Raw genomic sequence first — 21,993 nt, 5'->3', positions numbered from 1 at the left:
AGAGTTCATGGCATCCACGTGGCTGCGGCTCTTGCTCAGCTACTAGTGAGCAGCTCAGGCAACAGTGGAGCTCACTGTGTACACGGACCTTCAAATTCAAGCATACAAAGACAGGCCTATTCATTAGAAAAATGGCAGTCAGTGTTATAACCTTCATTTAGAAACAGAGCACACGACTCACAAAGCACCGCTTCAAATGGCATGCTGGAAATCTACGACTCCTTGACTTGGGCTCTACGAGGAGTAGAATGGACATCTATCTACAAGAGTGCTCCCCCAATAAGATTGCACTTGTGCTAATCCTCTACTGAGTAATCTTGCGAATGTGTATTTCCACAGGTGAAATATACTTTATATGGAAAAACACAGTTTCCTTATACCCCCATGACATAAAAGGGTGTCACACTCTATGAGTAACTTACTCCTGTCTGTAGGCAGGTGTAGTCCACTTGAAGGAAAAAACAAGGGAACTACTATATTGTAATACTTTTATGTACTTGTATTAAAAGGCAATATCTAAATGTGACCATCTCTACTAGGGCTCCCTGTTTAGGCACAAATCGCTATCCATAGTCTGCATGTATTTTGGGAACAGCCTCAGAAACAAATAACAATCGTAAAGCAACCAAACAGCTTTCCATCTATCAACAAATTCAACAAGGTTGTCTGGAAAGCCACTCTGGAAACTATCCTACATGGGGGTACATGCAGAGTAGACCAGAGGCACTGCCACAGTGTTAGATTCTTAGGGTCCTCCTCTTAGTACACCACCCCATACAACTGAAAAGGTGAGTAAACTAAGATTTAGTGATTTAACGTATCCTATGTATCTTCTACAACCTACTGGAATTAACTACCAGCCCACAACTTTGGTAAGCAGATATCTCTCATTCACACATTCAGAATTACTTATACTTGTTTCATATCATGTACATCTACGCCCATCCAACTAGCAATAAACAGGCATGATTTGAGCAGTGTGATAATTTCTGCACTGCTGCCAATTCATTCCCAACCACTAGAATTTTGAAGGCCGTCTTGCAACAGCATCCCAGTCCGCATCACTCTCTCAGGTCAGGTCATGTCGCAATGACAAAACGGCCCTGGGTTGTACAATTCAAGCTTGGCCTTGATAGTACAGGTTTGCTTTAGCTCCATTTGTAAACTGGCCTGGAAAGGAAGTTAAATGTGATATTTCCGAAAGAACCGTATTTCCTTACAGCAAGTGAATACACACCCTGTACACTTTACTCGAAGCAGATAAGCTTGTGTGATTAAAGTGAAATGTGTAAAGGTTGAAAATTGTATTTATTACTTATCCAATAGAAAAGGTTTTTCCTACAAACAAAAGACACAATTCATTATCATGGTTGTGCCTTAAAGCATCTGTATTACGTTCTTAAGACCATCAGCAGAAGTAGAGACCTTAGACTAACGAGTGTAGAAGTGAGGCTAACCACATGACAGAGGATTCATGCTGTCCGGGGTAAACCACGAAGGATCATCTGCCTTTAAAAGACAGCTGAGCTAAGGAGTCTCATTACTCATTCTAATGACTGTCAACAAGAGAACAGAAACACACTCTAAATACAGCCTATTTATGACATTTCTCCTAGTGGTGCAAACAATGAAGTAGAAAAATCCAACCTGTCAAATTATTTAATGAAGAAAAAAATAACAATGGTTACTTTCAATACATATCCCTGTGGAAAACCTGACATGTAAAGTAACGAATAGCTTCTTTAACAGAGTAACCATCAGAAATCAACGCGGAGCTGCTGTACCGTTTACAACCAAAGGGCTTGAAAAGGTTTAATATAAGGCATGAGCTTTTCAGAGCAACTTTGTTGGGGACCTTTAAAACTAGAACCTCAAAGATAAGTCCCTGTGCCAGACTCTGGAAATAACTGAAGAGTGCAGAGCACGAATGGAATGTGATGGCAATCCAAGGACATGGTTGGTCTACACTGTTAGCAACTGTCCACAGCGAGGGCAGAAGTGAGTACCAACAGTTCAGATGGCAGGCAGACACGTGAAAAAATAGTAATCTCAACAGCTTGACGATGGCTTCTGGAAGGCATGTTCCAACAATTCCACATCACAACAGTCGACAAAAATTATACAGATATAAGTTATATATACATGTTTCTCATTCCTTTCTCTGCTCCACACCGATACACTTTTTCAGGAAGAGTGATATAAGAACTCACCATCACACAACATCAATAACAGGCAGCAAAAACCTCTGGCTTTCCCCTCGAATACTGAAATTGAAAAAGTGACTGAAAACCAATCCCACGTCGGTAAAACGTATGTATGCAGAATGGCTTTTAAACACTAGTCATGTAACGGCCCCACGTTTTTTTGATTGGTGTTAAATCAGCTGAGAATAATGGATTTTCACTGTTACCCGTTAGGAAAACAAGAAATCTAGTGTCTTTCCCAGATGTGGAAAATGTATAGGGGTGCTTTGCAGCCTCTGTACTGCGAATAGAACAATAGTGAAGGGCAGTGCTTTAAATGGGCCGGTACTCACCGGTACTGAGTACCGGCACTTCTAAATTTTCGGCGCTTGAGTACCGGAACTTCTCTTTGTCCAAAAGAGAGTACCGGTACTCACGGGAATGTAAACCAAGCTCTGTGAAATTGGCATTTACAAAAAGACGCACAACACAGCTGACACCGAGTGGGTCTGTCCGTTTTAGTGAAGCACTCTGATCGAGTGCTAATCTACCCCCCACAATGTGCTAATTGAGCGGCTGCCAGGAGGCATTCATCCAGAGCCAGGGAGCTGGCAGGAAGTTTGGGAGGGGCAGACACAAACTGTGATTACTGACACAGCCTGTGACTCTCTGTCTGCTCTGACCAGAGTCAGACTGGGACAGGCTCATATCGGGGTGCAGTGCTGGTGGGGGGAGGAACCTGCGCCAAGTAGATCTCTTCCACTAAGAGCATCTGCCCTGAGATAAAGGCACGTATATTAATTGTTTCTGTGGTATGTTTGATGTACAGCGGGCCTTGCAGAGAACAGTGTTATTGCCGATATTGTTTGTTCACTTACACATGAAGCTGCTTTTTTTTGTTCAGCTCACGTCAGACAAATGTTCTTGTAATTTCCTCGGATGAGGGTTTGTTCCTGGTTCGAGGTCACAGATGTGCCTTATTAAAGAGACATACGCCGCCATTCGACCTAGTTCCCTGGGGGTGAAGTTAATCAGAACCTTTGCTCTGCCCTCACTTCGTTGACAGCACAGCATGACACTGCTGGGGGTGCATTTAATCAGGGCTGCTGGGGGTGCATTACACCAGGGCTGCTGGGGGTGCATTACACCAGGGCTGCTGGGGGTGCATTTAACCAGGGCTGCTGGGGGTGCATTTAATCAGGGCTGCTGGGGGTGCATTTAATCAGGGCTGCTGGGGGTGCATTTAATCAGGGCTGCTGGGGGTGCATTAAACCAGGGCTGCTGGGGGTGCATTTAACCAGGGCTGCTGGGGGTGCATTTAATCAGGGCTGCTGGGGGTGCATTTAATCAGGGCTGCTGGGGGTGCATTTATTCAGGGCTGCTGGGGGTGCATTAAACCAGGGCTGCTGGGGGTGCATTTAATCAGGGCTGCTGGGGGTGCATTTAATCAGGGCTGCTGGGGGTGCATTTAATCAGGGCTGCTGGGGGTGCATTTATTCAGGGCTGCTGGGGGTGCATTAAACCAGGGCTGCTGGGGGTGCATTAAACCAGGGCTGCTGGGGGTGCGTTTAATCAGGACTCTCCTTAGCTTTGGTTCGAGAGTTTAGTGCAAGAGTCTTCCATATGCTGAATATTCTGGTGTCCTCCAGAACACCAGGCAGGGGCTGATTGATTTGAAAGCAAGTGTGAATAATCATGAAATTGTATTAGTAGGCAGCTGAGATCATGTGTGTAGGTAGGGCCTCTTACATCCCGTTTGGTACAGTCTGGTGCCAAAGTGCCCTTTCATTTCAGGTGCTCTGCAGTAGTTTTAAGATCTTGGAGTTTCTTGTTGCTCAAAAGGGTGTAATTTCTGAAATGTATAGGTTGCCCACATCTTCACTGCTTGATTTTGCCTGTGGGAAAGTGTCACTCATAGTCGTTGAATGTCACTCATATTTACACTGAAATTATGAAAATGTCACACATAAAACCTTTGCAGCTATCTGCAGTGTGTACTGAGGCACTGTGGAGTCCATAGCACTGTAGGTGTGAGAGCGGGCCAGCTAACAGGCATATCTCGTGACTCTCAGGAAATCGAAGAGAAGACTTCCTGCTGGCATAGCAGAATAGGGCAGCAAATGTTTGGATCCAAACTGAGGAGGAAAGTGGTGATAGTGATGCTGTGCACAGCTAGGGGAGTTAAGGTTTAGTAATGTGGGCAGGAGCTAATGTAAGCATTTCTAAAACGCATGTACTGAATCCCCTGTCTGCATGAATGCTTCTGTGACCCTGTGCGTATTCTTGTATGAGTGAGTGTTGTCTGCAGTGTCCAGCATAGCAGATGTATAGCTGCAAGCCCAACAAGCCCTGTATTACCACACTCTGCACTTGAAGCGCACGTGAAAGGGTGCGCTTGTAGCAAGTGCAATGCCACTCTCTCCCCAGTGCAGATCTGCTCTCTCCGCAGTGTTTCAACACAATTGCATTTTGTCTTCTACATGCCATTTTCTCTTGTGTAAGTGGAGGGGCTATGGGAGGCGTAGAGATGGTTGAACCAACAAATTAACAAGAAGAGCCCAGTCAGAGCGGAACCAGGAAGTCTGGCCTGGCCTTAAAAGCTCATACAGAAGTCGAGCCCTGAAAACATTGCCAGTGAAATAAAAGTGTATTTTTTTCATGTGGAAGCATTTCACAAAATTTGGTCATGTAGGGAAGCTGGGATTGATCCCAGAATTTCTGCTTTCACATTGTGCAATTCAGCCTCTAGATGGCTGTATCTTTCTTTCTCTCCTATATTGCAATTAAGGTCACTATTTTGTTTTAATCTTTGCACATGAGATTAGAGTTTGGCAGGCACGTGCACTATCACAGTTCAGTTCATTTTTGGCTTGGGGGTGCAAGAGGACCTGGAACTGAGCCAAAGCCAGGCATCCTCGCTCGAGCTTTCAGCAGCTTGCCCAACTCCAGAAAGGGGGAATCAGACTTTACAGCAGGTAAGGTGCTTTGAGACCAGGCTGTGCCACCTGGGTGGGGCTGGGTGATGTCTGTTAAGTGGCAACGAAATAAGAGGGTTAACGATAGTTAAACCTTTCCAAACCATGTTAAGGAAAATATCTTGTGCAAGTCATAGGTGATCTAGGTGTTGCACCATGAGAAGGTCACTTTAATAATAAATATACCCTTTTGTACATATAAGGGAAATGCAATATTCAAATATATACCAGAAAGGCTTTCGTATAATTATGCACATCTGCACACCAATTAAATCTCAATCACATTAAATGTGTGCCCCTGGCCGGATCCCGTTACACTGCCCATAGCCCCGCCCCCATCGCCCCGCCCCCCTAGTACACATCTCAATTTGGTGAGTACCTGCACTTATTTTTTTCCATTTAAAGCACTAGTGAAGGGAAAAAAGCAGCCTGCTTTCTTAAATTGGGGGGGGGTGGGAGGAGGCTGTCACGTCTCATCATAAACAGAAACTCTGGAGGATAACCAAGAGAGCCACAGATACAATAGGTCTCGTCGTCCAATTGGGTTTTTCGATTAGTGTTTAGTCAGCAGCGAATAATGGATTTGCCCGCTACCTGTTGGGAAAACAAGAAATCGAGTATCTTCCCCGGATGTGGGAAAGTTACAGGTGGCGCTTTGCAGACTTGTCCAGCAAACGGAACGAAAGTGAAGGGGGGAAAAAGCAGTCTAGTGGCTTCTCAAGGAAAGGGGGGAGGGGCTGGGGAGGGACGTCATCATAAACAGAAACTCTGGAGGATAACAAGAGAGCTACGGATCCAATAGGTCGCTTCTTTCAATTGCGTTGCCCAGCCCTCTGGCTTGGCCATTGCTCTTTGGTGGTCTGCATTGACAAAAACATCAAAAATGTGTTTGGCAAACTGGTTTACGGCACAATACACATGACCTTGTCTTCAAAAAAAGTTTACATTCCCAAAAGATGCTTGATGTGCGTGAAAATCTTGAGGCGTTCTATGCTGTGTACAACAGCCCCAGACACTCGATATTATCATTTCGCATCGTACTTTCTAGGAATCCATCTTCCACTCCTCCCCTTATCCAAACAAATATGCAAATTGGACGGATATTAAGAGGCGGCGAGAATAGCAATGGGCTAGAAACATGAGGCAGTATATGTGTACTGTGGCAAGCGAGTACGTGCTCGATAAAGAGAACATAAGGGTACCGGAAATGTAAGAATGCAGCAGTTCTACAATATCAAAATGTGTGCAAGTGCTAGATGTACGCGGTCGTAAAGCAAGGGAGGCAGTTGCTGCATGGTGGTAGTATTTAATGCACAGCAGACGCACCATAGGGGTGGCAGAAGGGGCACTAAGTAGGGTAAACAGGGAAGTATACTTTGTTACAGTGTCGGGGATGCAGTAGGGGGGGTCTACTGTCACATCGGATTTGCACTGACAATACATAGTAACTAAATACTTTCTGCTGCAATAAAGGGGGCTCTTTGGGCACTCGATGCGTCGCAGGCAAAATGAGCAGTATACTACTGTCACACAGTAAAGAAGCAGTGGCTGTGAACTGTTACAACTCAGAAATGCCATGGTGCACACCCTCGAAGCGTTGCGGATCAGTAGTTGTACAGCAATGACACTCCGCCCATCTAGGCGGGCTCTGTCCTGACATTAGCGATTTACTGTAGAGCTCTTTCACCAGGATCGATGGCCGGTGCCTTCACTACCGAACGGCAACTCACTGCACCGCGGCTGGCCAACTCCTCGCACTCTCGAGCGAGCAGGGAAAGAGAGTAGAGGCGCTGTCCGGGGATCTGTTATTCCCCGGGGTGGAAGAGCCTGCAAGGTGGTGGATCAACCAAACTGCAGCAACAGTACGGACCCTTATACTCGCGGTACATAATCAGCGGTGGCTGATCACCAGGCCTGCGGGTCTTCCCGGCCCCTATTGACATTATTCCGTGCTAGACACAAGGGCCTATGAAGGGGGCTCCACGCGCCTCAACGTAGAGGGAGCTCTCGTGACAATGCCGCACTCACCCAGAATATCAGGTTCAGGAAGACCAGCACTGTCTTGGAGGAGGTAATCCCGCAGCCCCCCATCGCCGCTGCCCGTCAGTGAACGTCTACGCCGGCCGCTCCAGGGAGACCACTAGCTCCAATGAGGGCAAGGGTGCGTGTGACATGGCACGTCACGTGATTGCATCACAGACTACTCAGTGCGCACGCGCCTGGCGTCTTTCCGCTGTGGGGACGCTGTCGTTAGTTCGTAAAGAGCCTCTTGTGGTATACATTTGAGCCACTATCCTTGGCATCTTGAATTTCACACGCCTATATAATAACGGCGACTTGCCTGAACCGTAAGCAAAGTCCCCTCTAGTAGGTTTCTTGTGAAGGGTTGTCGCGACTTTGCTTTTTCAAGGTATCTGGCCACAGCTACTTCCCATATATGCATAGCTCGCATGTTGGACGCTTACTCTGACGTGTGCTATTTTCATGTTCTTGGGTTACTGTATGACGTTTCATGTATTTTTTGTGGGCAAAATGAGTCTCTTTATTGCAAGGGGTCGGGCATTGCCTATTATATCTTGTTCGACGTTGGGCTGTGTAAGCTGCTCAATAGATATGACAGTGATTCTATGAAAAAGGCACCCCCTATATATGTTAAGTCTGGGAGCAGGGGGAAAAATACAAAATTCAATATTGTCCCAAGAACAAGCTCCCACCCGACCTATATCTTTTTACCATTGACTCTCAATACAACTTTAAAGAGTCTAGGGCAATCTCCAAAGATAATCTCAACACATCAGTTTGTTTAGATTTTTTCTTAATTTATATATATATATTTTACAAAAATAAGTTTTATCCACATGTGTTTAGTAATATAAATATTTTCAAATACATTTTTCCATAATAATACAATTCTCAGTAGGTTTGATCAGAACCATCCATAGTATCAATTAATCATACTGAACAATTTCGAATGTCCACTTAGTACATACAGTAGATAAACATAACAATATAACAAATACAATCCCCTTCATACATAACCTATTCCATACTACTATGCAGTCATACTACACACTCTCGCAATCATACTGGCACCCAGACCAACTCTAGATGCACAGATGAACGAACAAAGGGGGGGTAAAATCCTCCCTCTTGGGCTGTGCTGGAACTGGGATATCAAACACTCCTGACCGACGTACTTTTCAATTGATCTAGTTATTAATTTGCATCTTCATCAGGGCCTTTACACAATTGGTTATTTTACAACTATGTACCAATATATGATAGGTGATGAATATTGGGGAATCTACATAGACAAAACACAAAGAAAGATAGTGGAGAAACATTACAATTATTTACAAAGAGCGCTGTGTTCATCTTGCTAAAAATGCTTGTCATTAGAATATTACTATACTTTGACACTTTGAAATATAATTTTATGTCAAGAATGGAGGCTCCTATTATGCCTTCTTTTCTTGCTTTATTCCAAACTAGCAGCCTGTCTCGACCATGTCTAGGTGCAACAGGCTTCCCCGACCCCTGCCTGCCCCGACATTATGCAGCAGCCTGGGCCCCCGCCCGGCCTGTCCCCCGCCTGCCCCGACCCCCGCCTGCCCCGGGTGCAACAGGCTTCCCCGACCCCCGCCCGCCCCGACATTATGCAGCAGCCCATGCCCCCGCCCGGCCTGTCCCCCGCCTGCCCCGACCCCCGCCTGCCCCGACCCCCGCCTGCCCCGACATGGGTCTGTGGTTCCCAAAATCCGGACCCTGTGGTTTTCCCGATATCGAGGTCCAATACCGGTGTCACGAAACCTCAACGTACCGAGACGATTTTGGTGTCTACGAACCGATAATGATTAGGACATCATTCCTATGTATTTGCGTTACAATCGAGGGTTGCCAACACCCCTAAATCACAGTTTCCGTCCCATCCCTTAAACTCCATTTTGTGAACGGCATCCATCTTGCATCTTGCCCTCATGATAAGTCAATTAAAGGTCGAGCTTGATCCAAATAGACACGTCCACCTTTCGTGACTTTCCCCTGACCTGTCCCAACTGACTCCACTGTCTTCGGCCAAACCTGTTTAGGCAGCTCCTCGCCCAGTGGCCGAATACGATAGCATCTACGCATAACATTCCACGAACCATTCACTACATACAGCCCATGTTTCCTTCAAACACGCACCTGTCCCCGTATCTTGTTTATGGCCCTTTTATGGCTGGGTTGTACCTTCCTTTATTGGTGGTTCATCTATATCTGATGGGAGTTCCCGATCCAACTGGGTAATCTATCAGCAAACTGGACATCTAAAATATGGGCTTGCTTACATGACTTCGCTCTTTGTATTGTTGTAGAAATATGTGTGTTGCCATACCATAAACTCAAGAATTCTTACTTGAAGCCATATATTTGATATATAAGGAGACGGCTGGTTCTGTAAAAACGAACAGTCTCCCAAGAACCTACTCTCTCTGTGGTGTACTTCTGGGACACGTGTTACTTGGTAGCTACCAATAAAACTTGATCTTTGACTGCGACTAGAAGACTACGTGTTTCTGTGGTCCGGAACAAGGGAACTCAGAGGTCTTCGGGTGTTATCCCCTGACACCAGCGGGTTCCTAAAAACCCGTTACCTCAGTTGGCGCCCAACGTAGGGCGATATCAAGCGGTGACGGTCCAAGCCAGATGTTCGTGAGGAGCTTCGTGTGAAAATTCCGGAGGACGGCCAGCCACTTCAGCGACCCCTGTATGTCGACGTGGTTCCGAAGGTCTTTGCTGCGAGGTTCCCCGCGTCCCGACGGCTACGAAGGACTGCTGCCCTGACTATCGCCTTGTTTTGGACCCAGTGATCCTTGGTAGAGCGAAACGATAGACGAGTCTTCTAGCGACGTCATCGATCTTCAAATACTTCAGTTAAGTATAAGTGGAGCGTCTCCTAGTCCTTAGTTCTTAGTTTTTGGTATCCTTGAGATACGACTTGATTTGGAACTTGCAAGCCCCAAAGCCGAAGGACTCGTGTATTCACGAGAAATATCGTAACAGATAATCCTTTGAAGTTTGAAGCTAGACCAGTGAGCGAAGATGCCTGGTTTTAGCAAACTTGGAAACTTGTTTTGTCTTGGTTGTAGTAAGGACTCCCAGTTGGAAGATTCTTGTCCGGTTCCTCCAATTGGAACTCCAATGTATGAACTCTATGTGAAGCACGGCGTAGGTCCTATCACATATAACGAGGTATGGATAAAATACACCCGCAAGGATGGTGTTTTAAAATGGCCCCAATATGGTAGTTTCGACCAAGAAATATTAGATAACTTAGAGGTCAAATTGTTCAAGAAGAAAGCCCGGCCGGCAATGTTTGACTCTTTCCGCTTATGGCGCAAGGAAGCCAAACAGAAAGAAATAAGACTAGCAAAAAAGAATAAAAGAGGTATGTCAATGGTGCAAGCTGCCGTTGCATACAGAGATAACGAGGAAGAGCAGGAGAGCGAACAGATGCTTAGGAGCAAGAAACTAGCGATAGATAAATGTTACCCAATGCTGCCAAATAGAGGAAAAGGTCAACAGGAAGGATCCGAGAAAGATCCATTGATGTCCCACCTATTAAATTCTCCGCCACCCTATGCACAAAATGCCACAGCACCTCCGCAACCTTTCGTTGCACCTTTGGTAGCTGTAATACAGGCTCCTTTACCGCACTCACCAGCTACTCTTCAGCTGGCTCCTGTTTCTTTGGCACAGCCTCCTCAAGGCTCACCGATCACATCTATTTCTCCTACCGTTCCTTCTAAAATTTCGCCTAGCGCACCTTCTAGTCTCTCTGATACTCGTTCTACGAACATTTCTGTTTCTGCTTTGCGTGACTCTGTTCTACTACCAGCTATTCCTCCACTTTCACCTTTCGTCTGGCATAAAATGGCCAGCATTGTTACTAACTTTCCTTCACCACTTTTTCGGTCGCCTAAAACGACCCCTAACACGGAACGAAGACAATTACGAAGCCAAATGCCTGATTATCAGGAAAGGGAAACATTGAATAAGTTAGCACGAAATTGGGCTATGGATACAGCGAGATATGATGTAGAGTCTGTCATGAACGTTTTCCGTCAATGGGATGAACCAACGCAAAGATACGTCTTTGAGCAGATGTGTGTTTTCCTGTGTGAGGATTTGGAAGATAATGGTCAGAAGAGCAACCTGCAGGAGTTGTGTAGGTTACGATTTAAATTTGGGGAGGGTATGATAGTTGGTCCCGACGTTGAAAGAGCAGTAGAGATATTATTATCACATCGAAGTACAGGTGGTAATTCTGGGTCATCCTCTGACAGTGGTACGTATAGTAGGAAAAGAGCGAGACAGTACCCTATGAGAGAGGTTCCTCCGGTGTGGAGGGAAGGTGATGCAAACGCAGTTCCACCGGTTCTGCCTCATTTCCAGCGTGTATGGGTACATGTCCCCTGGAAAAGATCCGAAGTTCTAGCACTCAAGCAGACACTACCCGATCCCCGTAAAAACCCGACTGGGTATTATAAGGAGTTGTCCCAAACTGCAAGCTCATGTATAATGAATTTAGCGGATATAGACATGTTGTTTGGGAACATTGTTCCACATCCTTTATGGAGTAAGATACGTCATACGGATCATGACCAAGAATTAGGTGACTCATGGGCAAACATTGCGACTACAGATGCTAGACAAATCGGTGGTTTCAAGCCTGAGCCGTTAATAGCTGAACTTCCTGGTAGAATTATCGCATACATGAAGACAATTATGCCTGAAGTACGTGTAAACTGGGACAAGCTATCCGCGTGCAAGCAGAAGAAAGACGAGAATGTGTCTGACTTCTTCACGAGATTTGAGGAAACCTTCACTGACCATAGTGGTCAGGATATGGCTACCGAGGGTGGCCAAAGACTGTTTGTAGATAAGTTTGTACACAATTTGCTTCCTGAATTGTGTGCTAAACTAAAAGACTCAGAAAGTGCTTGGGCTGTCTCTACGTCAGCGCAGATTCTAGCAACAGCCCAGTACTATGAAAATAGGCGTAAAGACGAGTTAGACAAGGCAGACAAAAAGACGAAAGATTTGAAAACTAAAGTTCTTCTCCAACAGGCCTATCAGCCTCGTATGGCTAGCCAGCCTAATTATCAACAGAATCTGCAGTACTCTAGAGACGCGCAAGGAAACGAGCTTTCCCATCAGCGTCCTACGTATGGCCCGAATCAATGTGCGTATTGCAAAGAAGAGGGCCATTTTAGGAATAATTGTCCGGCTCTTGCACGACGTTTAAACGGTGCACAAGGTGTAAGGGAAAGAGGTGTTCAGCATGCCTCTAGAGGTAGAGGCCGTGGAAATTTCACTCAGAATATAACTTCTTTTCCACCTCAGAAATCAATGAATAGCTTTGATCAACAGGGTAATTCATCGTCCAAGTCAGCTCAGTACTATGCTGACGACTATTACACCGAACACGACAATGAGGGTAACGATCGCTAGGACAGCCATGGACAAAGAGAGGGAGTTGTTTCAGTTCCAGTAGATCAGGATGGACCTTATGTCGAGGTAATTACCTCAGGAGTGTCAGAGCCATTTCTGCTGGATACTGGTGCTACAAAAAGTTCTATTATGCACTCAAAACTTCCTGGCGCACCTTTGTCTGGCGAAATGAATGTCTCAGTAGGCTTCTCTGGCGCCCCTGTTAGAAACCCGATCTCTAGTCCTATTTCCGTTTCTGTTGGCCCCTGTGAATTAGAAGCACCCCTCATTCTTACAACAGGTTGCGGTGAAAATTTGTTAGGATTGGATTTGCTAAAGAGGTTGTACGCGACTTTGTACTGTTCTCCCTCGGGAGTACAGCTTACTTTAGGGAGAAAAGTCATTTCTCCAATATACTTGTCAAAAGAAGGTATCCCAACCGAATTGTCATCACTTCCAGATATACTATGGGCTAATGGTTCCAACGATGTAGGTCGTTTAGAGATAGCACCGTATGTCATAACTTTGAAAGCAAACGTCAGATTGCCACGTATTCCCCAATACAAAATTTCTAACGACTGCGAACAGGCATTGTTAACGATCGTTTATGATTTGGTCGATAAAGATGTTATCGAGGAAACAACAGGAAACATTTGTAACAGTCCAGTTTTACCGGTCTTGAAACGTACTGATCCTTCACAGCCCCCTGTGTATAGGTTTGTGATTGACCTCCGAGAAGTAAACAAGGTAGTTATACCGCAGTTTCCAGTCGTCCCCGACATTACTGCTTTATTGACAATGGTTCCAGCTTCAGCAGCTTGGTTCTCGGTGATTGACCTGAAGAACGCTTTCTTCAGCATCCCGATCGCCGAAGAGAGTAGAGACCTTTTCGGCTTCAATTTAGGAGGACGAAGCTTCCGCTTCAAATGCGCTCCTCAAGGCTACTGCGAAAGTCCATCAATATTCAGTCAGGCTCTGAAAACACAACTAGACACAATTGTACTGCCAGATGGGTCAACATTGATTCAGTACGTAGACGATCTACTGATCGCTGCAGACACTGAAGAGATTTGCAAGGAAGCTACGTTGTCGCTATTACGTCACCTATGTGACATGAAGCACAAAGTCTCCCTTTCAAAACTGCAATTTTGTCGACAAGAAGTAACCTACCTAGGTCACATCTTATCGAAGGAGGGAAGGAGACTGACACCAGAAAGAATACAGGCAATCACAGAACTAAGTGCCCCAAGGACACTGAGAGGTGTCCGAGCTTTTTTGGGCATTACATCATACTGTAGACAATGGATACCGAATTTCTCACTACTAGCCAAACCCTTACTGTCACTACTCCGCAAAGACACGCCTAAACCTATGCCTTGGTCTGAAGATTGTCAGACGAGTTTCCGCGAGTTGCGCGATGCATTGTGTTCGGCTCCTGTGTTGGGAAACCCCAACTACAGTAAGCCTTTTACATTGTATGTCCACGAAAAAGAAGGTTGTGCATTATCAGTCTTAATGCAACTCTTTGGGGACACACAGCGCCCATGCGCGTATTTTTCGGCAACTCTGGATCCAGTGGCTAAGGCACTGCCAAGTTGTCTAAGAGCAACAGCCGCAGCAGCTGTCTGCATTCGACAGTCTGCTGGATTAGTCATGAATAACACTCTGATCGTTATGGTTCCGCATGCAGTAGACATTTTACTAAATAGGACAAAGACACAACACCTTACTAGCGCTCGACTATCCAGTTACGAACTTACCCTGCTAGCAAGTCACATCCATATAAAGAGGTGTGATACACTCAATCCCGCTACGTTATTACCCATCCCGACAGAGACAGACAAGATTGACAAGCATGACTGCTGTTTCAGGACAGAGGAAGAGACAAAAGGGAGAGTAGACTTACAGGACACTCCCCTTCCCGAATGCAATGATACTCTATGGGTTGATGGTTCATGTTTCAAGTTGCCGAATGGTGATACGACTACAGCATATGCCGTAACGACGTTACACACCATTGTAGAGACTGCACGCATTCCCCACAGTTCTGCACAAGCTGCAGAGTTGATAGCGCTTACTAGAGCATGTGTGCTGGCGAAAGGAAAGCAAGTGAATGTGTACACTGACAGCCAATATGCCTTTGGTGTGGCTCACAGTTTTGGGAGATTATGGCGTGAACGTGGGTTCCTTACGTCCCATGGTGCAAAGATACAACATGGCCAGCTAGTTAATGAGCTCCTTGAGTCACTCGCCTTGCCCCTACAAGTCGCCATTATAAAATGTAGTGCACACAGAAAGATTCAGGATGATGTTGGCCGCGGAAATGTATTTGCAGATGAGGTTGCGAAAGGAACTGCAAGGAACACAATGAATCGGATGTATGTCATGGGTCCCGCTAGATGGACTGCTGATGTAGGAATGTGTGAGGACACCATTGAAAGCGTAAAATCAATACAAGCCGAGGCCACTGAGAACGAGATGAATGAATGGAGAGAAAGCACAGGTAGATTGGATGCGAATGGTTGTTGGGTCGAACTATCGGAACACCAGCGATGGTTACTACCTAATGCATACGTACTTGCAGTGGTAACGATGGCTCACGGAATGGCACACATCAATTCGAGAGGAATATGTAAACTATTGGCCCCAGTATGGCAGAATAGCAATATCCCAAAGTACGCAGAAAACGTGGTCAGAAAGTGTATGGTATGTTTGAAGTACAATCCCGGTAGGGGAACGCCAACTCCAGCTGGTCATTTTGCGCCTCCAACGTACCCGTTCGAGGTTTTGCAGCTAGATTTCATCCACATGGAGAGGTGCAACAACCTGAAATACGTTCTCGTTGTTGTTTGCGCCTTTTCAAGGTGGGTGGAAGCGTACCCCCTTAAGGACAACACCGCACTCTGAAACTCAAACTAGCCAAAATCCAAGCCAGTACAGGTCTTAAATGGCCTGATGCCTTGCCTCTAGCACTTTTGTCAACCAGGACGACTGTCCACTCCAGGTTAGGACTTAGCCCCCATTAAATCGTGTTTGGCCGCCCAGCCAACGTCTGGGGCGTGCCAAGACCCAAGAAACTGAGCGAGATAGAGCACCCCGTACTGCTTGACTATTTGTGCGAATTGACAACTAAATTGCGTATTTTACACCAACAGGTTCACAGTTCTTCTCCACCAGCCTCTGACGATCCAGGTCACCTCATCGAACCCGGTTCGTGGGTTTTGTTGCGGAATTTTCAGCGCACCAACAACGGACAACCGAGGTGGACCGGACCGCACCTGGTACTACTTTCAACAAGATCTGCTGTTCGGGTTGAAGGCAAGAAGAACTGGGTACATGGGACCCACTGCAAACGGGTCCCTCTACCCCTTCCATACGACCAGTGGGTCAACAAAGGACTTGCTGACTCTGAGACAGAATCCGTACCTCGCTTCATCCCTTTCAGCGATGCCCGTTTGAAAGAAACTAGCACCGAAAAGAAGAGTGATCATATTTTGCAAGGACTTGTGTCACCATCTATGCAATTGGACACTACTGACCCTGAAACGCTGTTTGAAGATCACACCGTACCTGGGAAACGACGATACAACCTGCGGTCTAGACGAAAGAACTAATAAAAGCTTGATCTAATGTAATTTCCTCTTCTCCCCATAGAACTATTTTTGAATTTTCAGCTCTCTCGTCCCAAGGGAACTAGCTCATTTTTGATTTTTCGAACCGCCATCTGGTTCTGCTGCTAGGGTCGCGGTTGAAGTCTGGGGAGTGCAACTGGGAAGTTCTAGGTCCACGGTTCTGATTGGTCCACGGGAGTTACCCCGGACTGAGCAGAGCGCGCTCCCTGGGAGAATCAATCAACCACCGCGGGCAGCAACTAGAGGATAGAGTTTCCAAGGGTAGAGAGACCTGTCAGACTCACGAACTTCGAAAAACAGTTATGCACGATACTGTCCAGAAGAAGATTCCTGATATTATGTGTTTTAATGTTATGTAGCATACTTGTGTTTTTTATTGGTTATACCTTGTTCGTATTTAAAGTTACCTTTTCGAATGACACCCAGACACCACCTCCTCCCACTATTTCTCCACACTACTTTCACCCTTTACCTGAACACGAGTCTGCCCGAAGACTCGAATTTGTAAACAACTCTTTCATCCAGCTTCTACACCAACACCAGTCCATAATGAACACGTCAAACTGTTGGATATGCGGACTTATGCCACACACAACCGATAAGGGTATCCCATACTTCGTTTTGCCATTTAGCTACTATGGTTCTCTGTGGGCTTTCCAGACCATGTTCCTATTCGCCCTAGAACCATACCCGACCCGTTCCGCTGCGAGCGACTCCAGTAACAAGGCACTAATTGCAGGGATAAGGAACATGAGTAGGGATATCGACACCTATCTGACAATCCCCAAAGATGAACTGAGTCCCTACACCCGTTGGAACGTGACCAAACATGGGGTTTACCTGGTCAAGAGCCAGGCAGCACAGAAATCTCGCCCAGTTTGGATAGTTCCCCACCGAGGTCACTTATGCTTACAGGGTATTGGTAGGAACCCCACAGCACAGTTAGGAAAGAGCATTTGCACGGAAACATATGTATTTGCTTCCCGAACTTCCCCGATACTCTTGGCAGCTAAAGGCACGTATTTCGTTTGCCACGACCAAGCCTACACGTGGTTGCCCCCTGATTTCTCAGGTATATGTTTTATTTCATTTCTGCTGCCTCCTACCTACACGGCCCGAGCAGATTACCACCGGACAAGGACAGCTAGAGGTGTCGTGAGTAAAGACGACACCGCGGGTCAGGAATTCGCTGACTTCGCAAAGGGTTTTCTGCCATTTTGGGGGCCTATGGTGAACAGCAGGAATATTCGCCAGTTAGCGAGGATAGTTGAATCCGCCGTGACCACAACGGCCGGAGCACTTGGCAATTTGACAACAGAGCTTCAGTCGGATCGACTTATGACCCTTCAGAACCGAATTGCCTTAGACATTATACTCGCCGATCGTGGTGGTGTGTGTAGAGTCATCCAATCCAGTTGCTGCATTTTCATCCCTGATAACGCACCAACAGTATACCAGGCCATCTCCAAACTACACGAAATATCCGGTTCCCTTCACATTGAGAAAGGGGATTGGTCCCTGCTGGGGTGGTTCTGGGAACTGATCACTGCCTGGGGATGGAAAACTTTGATTTTCATCGGGATGATCTTGGCCACTTCTGTTCATGTTTTGCTTGTGTATACAGTGTGCTCCTGCACTATGTGGCCTCTGTGCTACCTCGTGTGTACGGAAGTCTGTGTCACAGGAAGAGCTTAGTAGCAGAATGATGCTCCAGCAACATCTCCACGAATTTCTTCATACCGATTTGGACTCAGATTAGCATGAGTTATTGCCTTATATGAGGGCAAAAGGAGGGTCTGTGGTTCCCAAAATAGTGGTGCATGGACTGAGTGTGCCTGTAGTGTGGTCTCACTCTCTTTAATGTAAACATCATGGATGGCATTGGATTGTGGTGATTTCTGGCTGGTTTTCTGTTTTTTGGGGGTGTACTGTTGATGTGGACTGTGGCCATGTGGGTGGTGGTGGTGGCCATCTTGAGTCCTGGCTGGTACAGGCAACATGTGCTTGGGGTGTAAGGGGCCATTTTTAAGAGAGGCAGTGTCTGAGGCCTGCACTTATTTTGCCTACTTTTCATCCATTATGCCCAGGAGTAGTGAGTGTTGCATGGGCCTAGTGTTTCTGAGGGGTGTCTTCTTGAATTTAAACACCATTGAGGCCATGGATGGGCTGGGATTGTGCTGATTTTATTGTTTTTTGTCGTTTTTTTTGGGGCTGCTGGTGGGGCCTTTTGCCAAGGGGTAGTGGTGCATGGACTGAGTGTGCCTGTAGTGTGGTCTCACTCTCTTTAATGTAAACATCATGGATGGCATTGGATTGTGGTGATTTCTGGCTGGTTTTCTGTTTTTTGGGGGTGTACTGTTGATGTGGACTGTGGCCATGTGGGTGGTGGTGGTGGCCATCTTGAGTCCTGGCTGGTACAGGCAACATGTGCTTGGGGTGTAAGGGGCCATTTTTAAGAGAGGCAGTGTCTGAGGCCTGCACTTATTTTGCCTACTTTTCATCCATTATGCCCAGGGGCAGTGAGTGTTGCATGGGCCTAGTGTTTCTGAGGGGTGTCTTCTTGAATTTAAACACCATTGAGGCCATGGATGGGCTGGGATTGTGCTGATTTTATTGTTTTTTGTCGTTTTTTTGGGGCTGCTGGTGGGGCCTTTTGCCAAGGGGTAGTGGTGCATGGACTGAGTGTGCCTGTAGTGTGGTCTCACTCTCTTTAATGTAAACATCATGGATGGCATTGGATTGTGGTGATTTCTGGCTGGTTTTCTGTTTTTTGGGGGTGTACTGTTGATGTGGACTGTGGCCATGTGGGTGGTGGTGGTGGCCATCTTGAGTCCTGGCTGGTACAGGCAACATGTGCTTGGGGTGTAAGGGGCCATTTTTAAGAGAGGCAGTGTCTGAGGCCTGCACTTATTTTGCCTACTTTTCATCCATTATGCCCAGGGGTAGTGAGTGTTGCATGGGCCTAGTGTTTCTGAGGGGTGTCTTCTTGAATTTAAACACCATTGAGGCCATGGATGGGCTGGGATTGTGCTGATTTTATTGTTTTTTGTCGTTTTTTTGGGGCTGCTGGTGGGGCCTTTTGCCAAGGGGTAGTGGTGCATGGACTGAGTGTGCCTGTAGTGTGGTCTCACTCTCTTTAATGTAAACATCATGGATGGCATTGGATTGTGGTGATTTCTGGCTGGTTTTCTGTTTTTTGGGGGTGTACTGTTGATGTGGACTGTGGCCATGTGGGTGGTGGTGGTGGCCATCTTGAGTCCTGGCTGGTACAGGCAACATGTGCTTGGGGTGTAAGGGGCCATTTTGAAGAGAGGCAGTGTCTGAGGCCTGCACTTATTTTGCCTACTTTTCATCCATTATGCCCAGGGGTAGTGAGTGTTGCATGGGCCTAGTGTTTCTGAGGGGTGTCTTCTTGAATTTAAACACCATTGAGGCCATGGATGGGCTGGGATTGTGCTGATTTTATTGTTTTTTGTCGTTTTTTTGGGGCTGCTGGTGGGGCTTTTTGCCAAGGGGTAGTGGTGCATGGACTGAGTGTGCCTGTAGTGTGGTCTCACTCTCTTTAATGTAAACATCATGGATGGCATTGGATTGTGGTGATTTCTGGCTGGCTTTCTGTTTTTTGGGGGTGTACTGTTGATGTGGACTGTGGCCATGTGGGTGGTGGTGGTGGCCATCTTGAGTCCTGGCTGGTACAGGCAACATGTGCTTGGGGTGTAAGGGGCCATTTTGAAGAGAGGCAGTGTCTGAGGCCTGCACTTATTTTGCCTACTTTTCATCCATTATGCCCAGGGGTAGTGAGTGTTGCATACTTGCATGGCCCTAGTCTTTCTGTGGGGTGTCTTCAATATAAACATCATGGATGGCATGGGATTGTGCTCATTTTTCTGTGTTTTGTCGATTTTTTGGGGTGTATAACTGAACTGATGTTCCTCTGTCTTCCATTGCTTTTAGGTGCACAAGACTCAAGAGAACCACCAGTGCCAGGAAGAAGTCCTGCAGCGGTGTGTGTGTGCAGCATAACGTCACGCGACGTCACGTCTGGACACAGACAACTCTGCAACTCGTGCAACTGCTGCCTGCTGTTCTGACCTGCTCTGAAGAAGATGGCCCCAAAAAAAGTAACCCGTAGCTCCTCTAGCAAGAAAGGTGCCAGTAAGGAGCAGAAGAAGCAAGTTACCAAGGAGACTGGTGTGCCACCCGCCCCTTTTTTTGGGAGTAAAAAAAAAAGTATGCCTGCAGCAGCAGCGGGATCTGCTGGGGACCAAGCTGGCAGCAGCACCCCCGCTCCATTGGGCTCAGTGCCACCACCACCACACCAACTTAAGTCCAAGCCCTTGAGTGCTGCAGAGGCAGCCAGTATAGTTCTTCAATCACCATCGACCAGTGATGTTGGCTCATCGCAAGAAAGCAGCAGCAATGTCCCTCAATCAACACAGGTTGTTGTAGCTCATCTGACGAGTGTTGAACAACCACAGCCGCAACAACAATCACATGTGCAAGTACAAGCCCAAGTACATGTGGAAGGAGAGGCAGCGCAAGGAGATGCGCAAGCAGAGGTGCATGGAGGGTCACAAGTGCCCACAATAGTTGTTCCTCCCGAAGTAGGGGCACATCAGGAAATCGACAATCAAGGCGAGGTATCATTTGAGGAAGCCACTCCTCCTGATGATCCTTCATTGTCTTCCACACCCCTAGCAAGGAAGAGATCAAGGGTGGTGTCTACATCTTCTTCAAGCACACCTCCTTCTGATGATACGGATCAAACTTGGGAACCAGCACCACTGCCGTCTGAGAGTGAGGCACACCATGATCCGACAAAGGTAGTTAAGCGTAAAAGGAAGCTCGTCCAAAGTCTCAGAGTTATGGAGTGTGATGAGGCTCAACAAGAAGTGGCGGATACTGCTGCTGATGAAGACTCTGCCAACGACGACCCAGTCATCATAAAGGTCACTGCAGCCCCAGCGGGCATGCAGCAAACAGACATTTTGACCCTAGCCCGAAGAGCTGCTGAGCGTGATGATGATGATGTTGTCGATGAGGAGGCAGTGGAAACACCACAATCATTGGAGTTAAGTAGTACACCAACTCGTCCCGCTTCCATATTTCTTTCTGGCAAGAAGAGACCTCCATCCACCTCGACCTTAATTAGTGGCGGACCTGGCGGTGAAAGTGCACAACGTACAAAAGTTGGGCAATCCAGATCCTCCACTTCATCTGGCATTAGCTTCATGACCACCACCACCAGTATCGCCGCCTCCTCCAGGTCCCACAGACACTTCAAGTCCCCAGTTTGGGACTTCTTTACTGTTTGTCAAAAAAATCCAAAGTTTGCCATTTGTAACCTTTGTAAGGTTGCAGTTAGTCGTGGTAAGCCAGGTACCAACTATGGTACCGGAGGCCAGAGAGGTCATCTTAGGAGACAGCACACTGTCCAATGGTTTGCGCACCTAGATGCGATCAAGAAAGGCCGAATTCAAGGAAACGTTGATGTTGCATCTGATGATGACGAGGAGGAAGAAGACGTGTCAAACACTTCCCTTACACCCAGTACCCCTGTCAGAAGCACACCCAATGTGAGGCACACTAAGAGTGTTGGAGCGAGTGAGACACCAACGCACAAAAGTTCACCAGCGAGCAAAATTGGGTCAACAAAGTCATTATCAGCCCGTAAATGCTTGGTCCAGGGCAACATTAGAACAATGCTTACTTCAGACGTGCCATATGAAC

At 46.7% G+C, this 21,993-nt stretch overlaps 1 protein-coding gene across 1 annotated transcript in view; it reads right to left on the bottom strand.

Annotated features, from left to right (window-relative positions):
* Positions 1-7,367, bottom strand: part of TSPAN3 (tetraspanin 3) — a 246,175-nt gene extending 238,808 nt beyond the window's left edge. Inside the window, exon 1 of the mRNA XM_078684946.1 lies at positions 7,187-7,367. Coding sequence (XP_078541072.1) covers positions 7,187-7,249 — 63 coding nt within the window. The 5' untranslated portion in view covers positions 7,250-7,367. The remainder of the gene's footprint in view (positions 1-7,186) is intronic.
* Positions 7,368-21,993: the final 14,626 nt, after the last annotated feature.

The sequence above is a fragment of the Lissotriton helveticus genome, chromosome 3_2, assembly GCF_964261635.1.
Source record: "Lissotriton helveticus chromosome 3_2, aLisHel1.1, whole genome shotgun sequence".
Lineage (NCBI taxonomy): Eukaryota > Metazoa > Chordata > Amphibia > Caudata > Salamandridae > Lissotriton > Lissotriton helveticus.
This window is presented reverse-complemented; position numbering and strand designations above follow the sequence as displayed.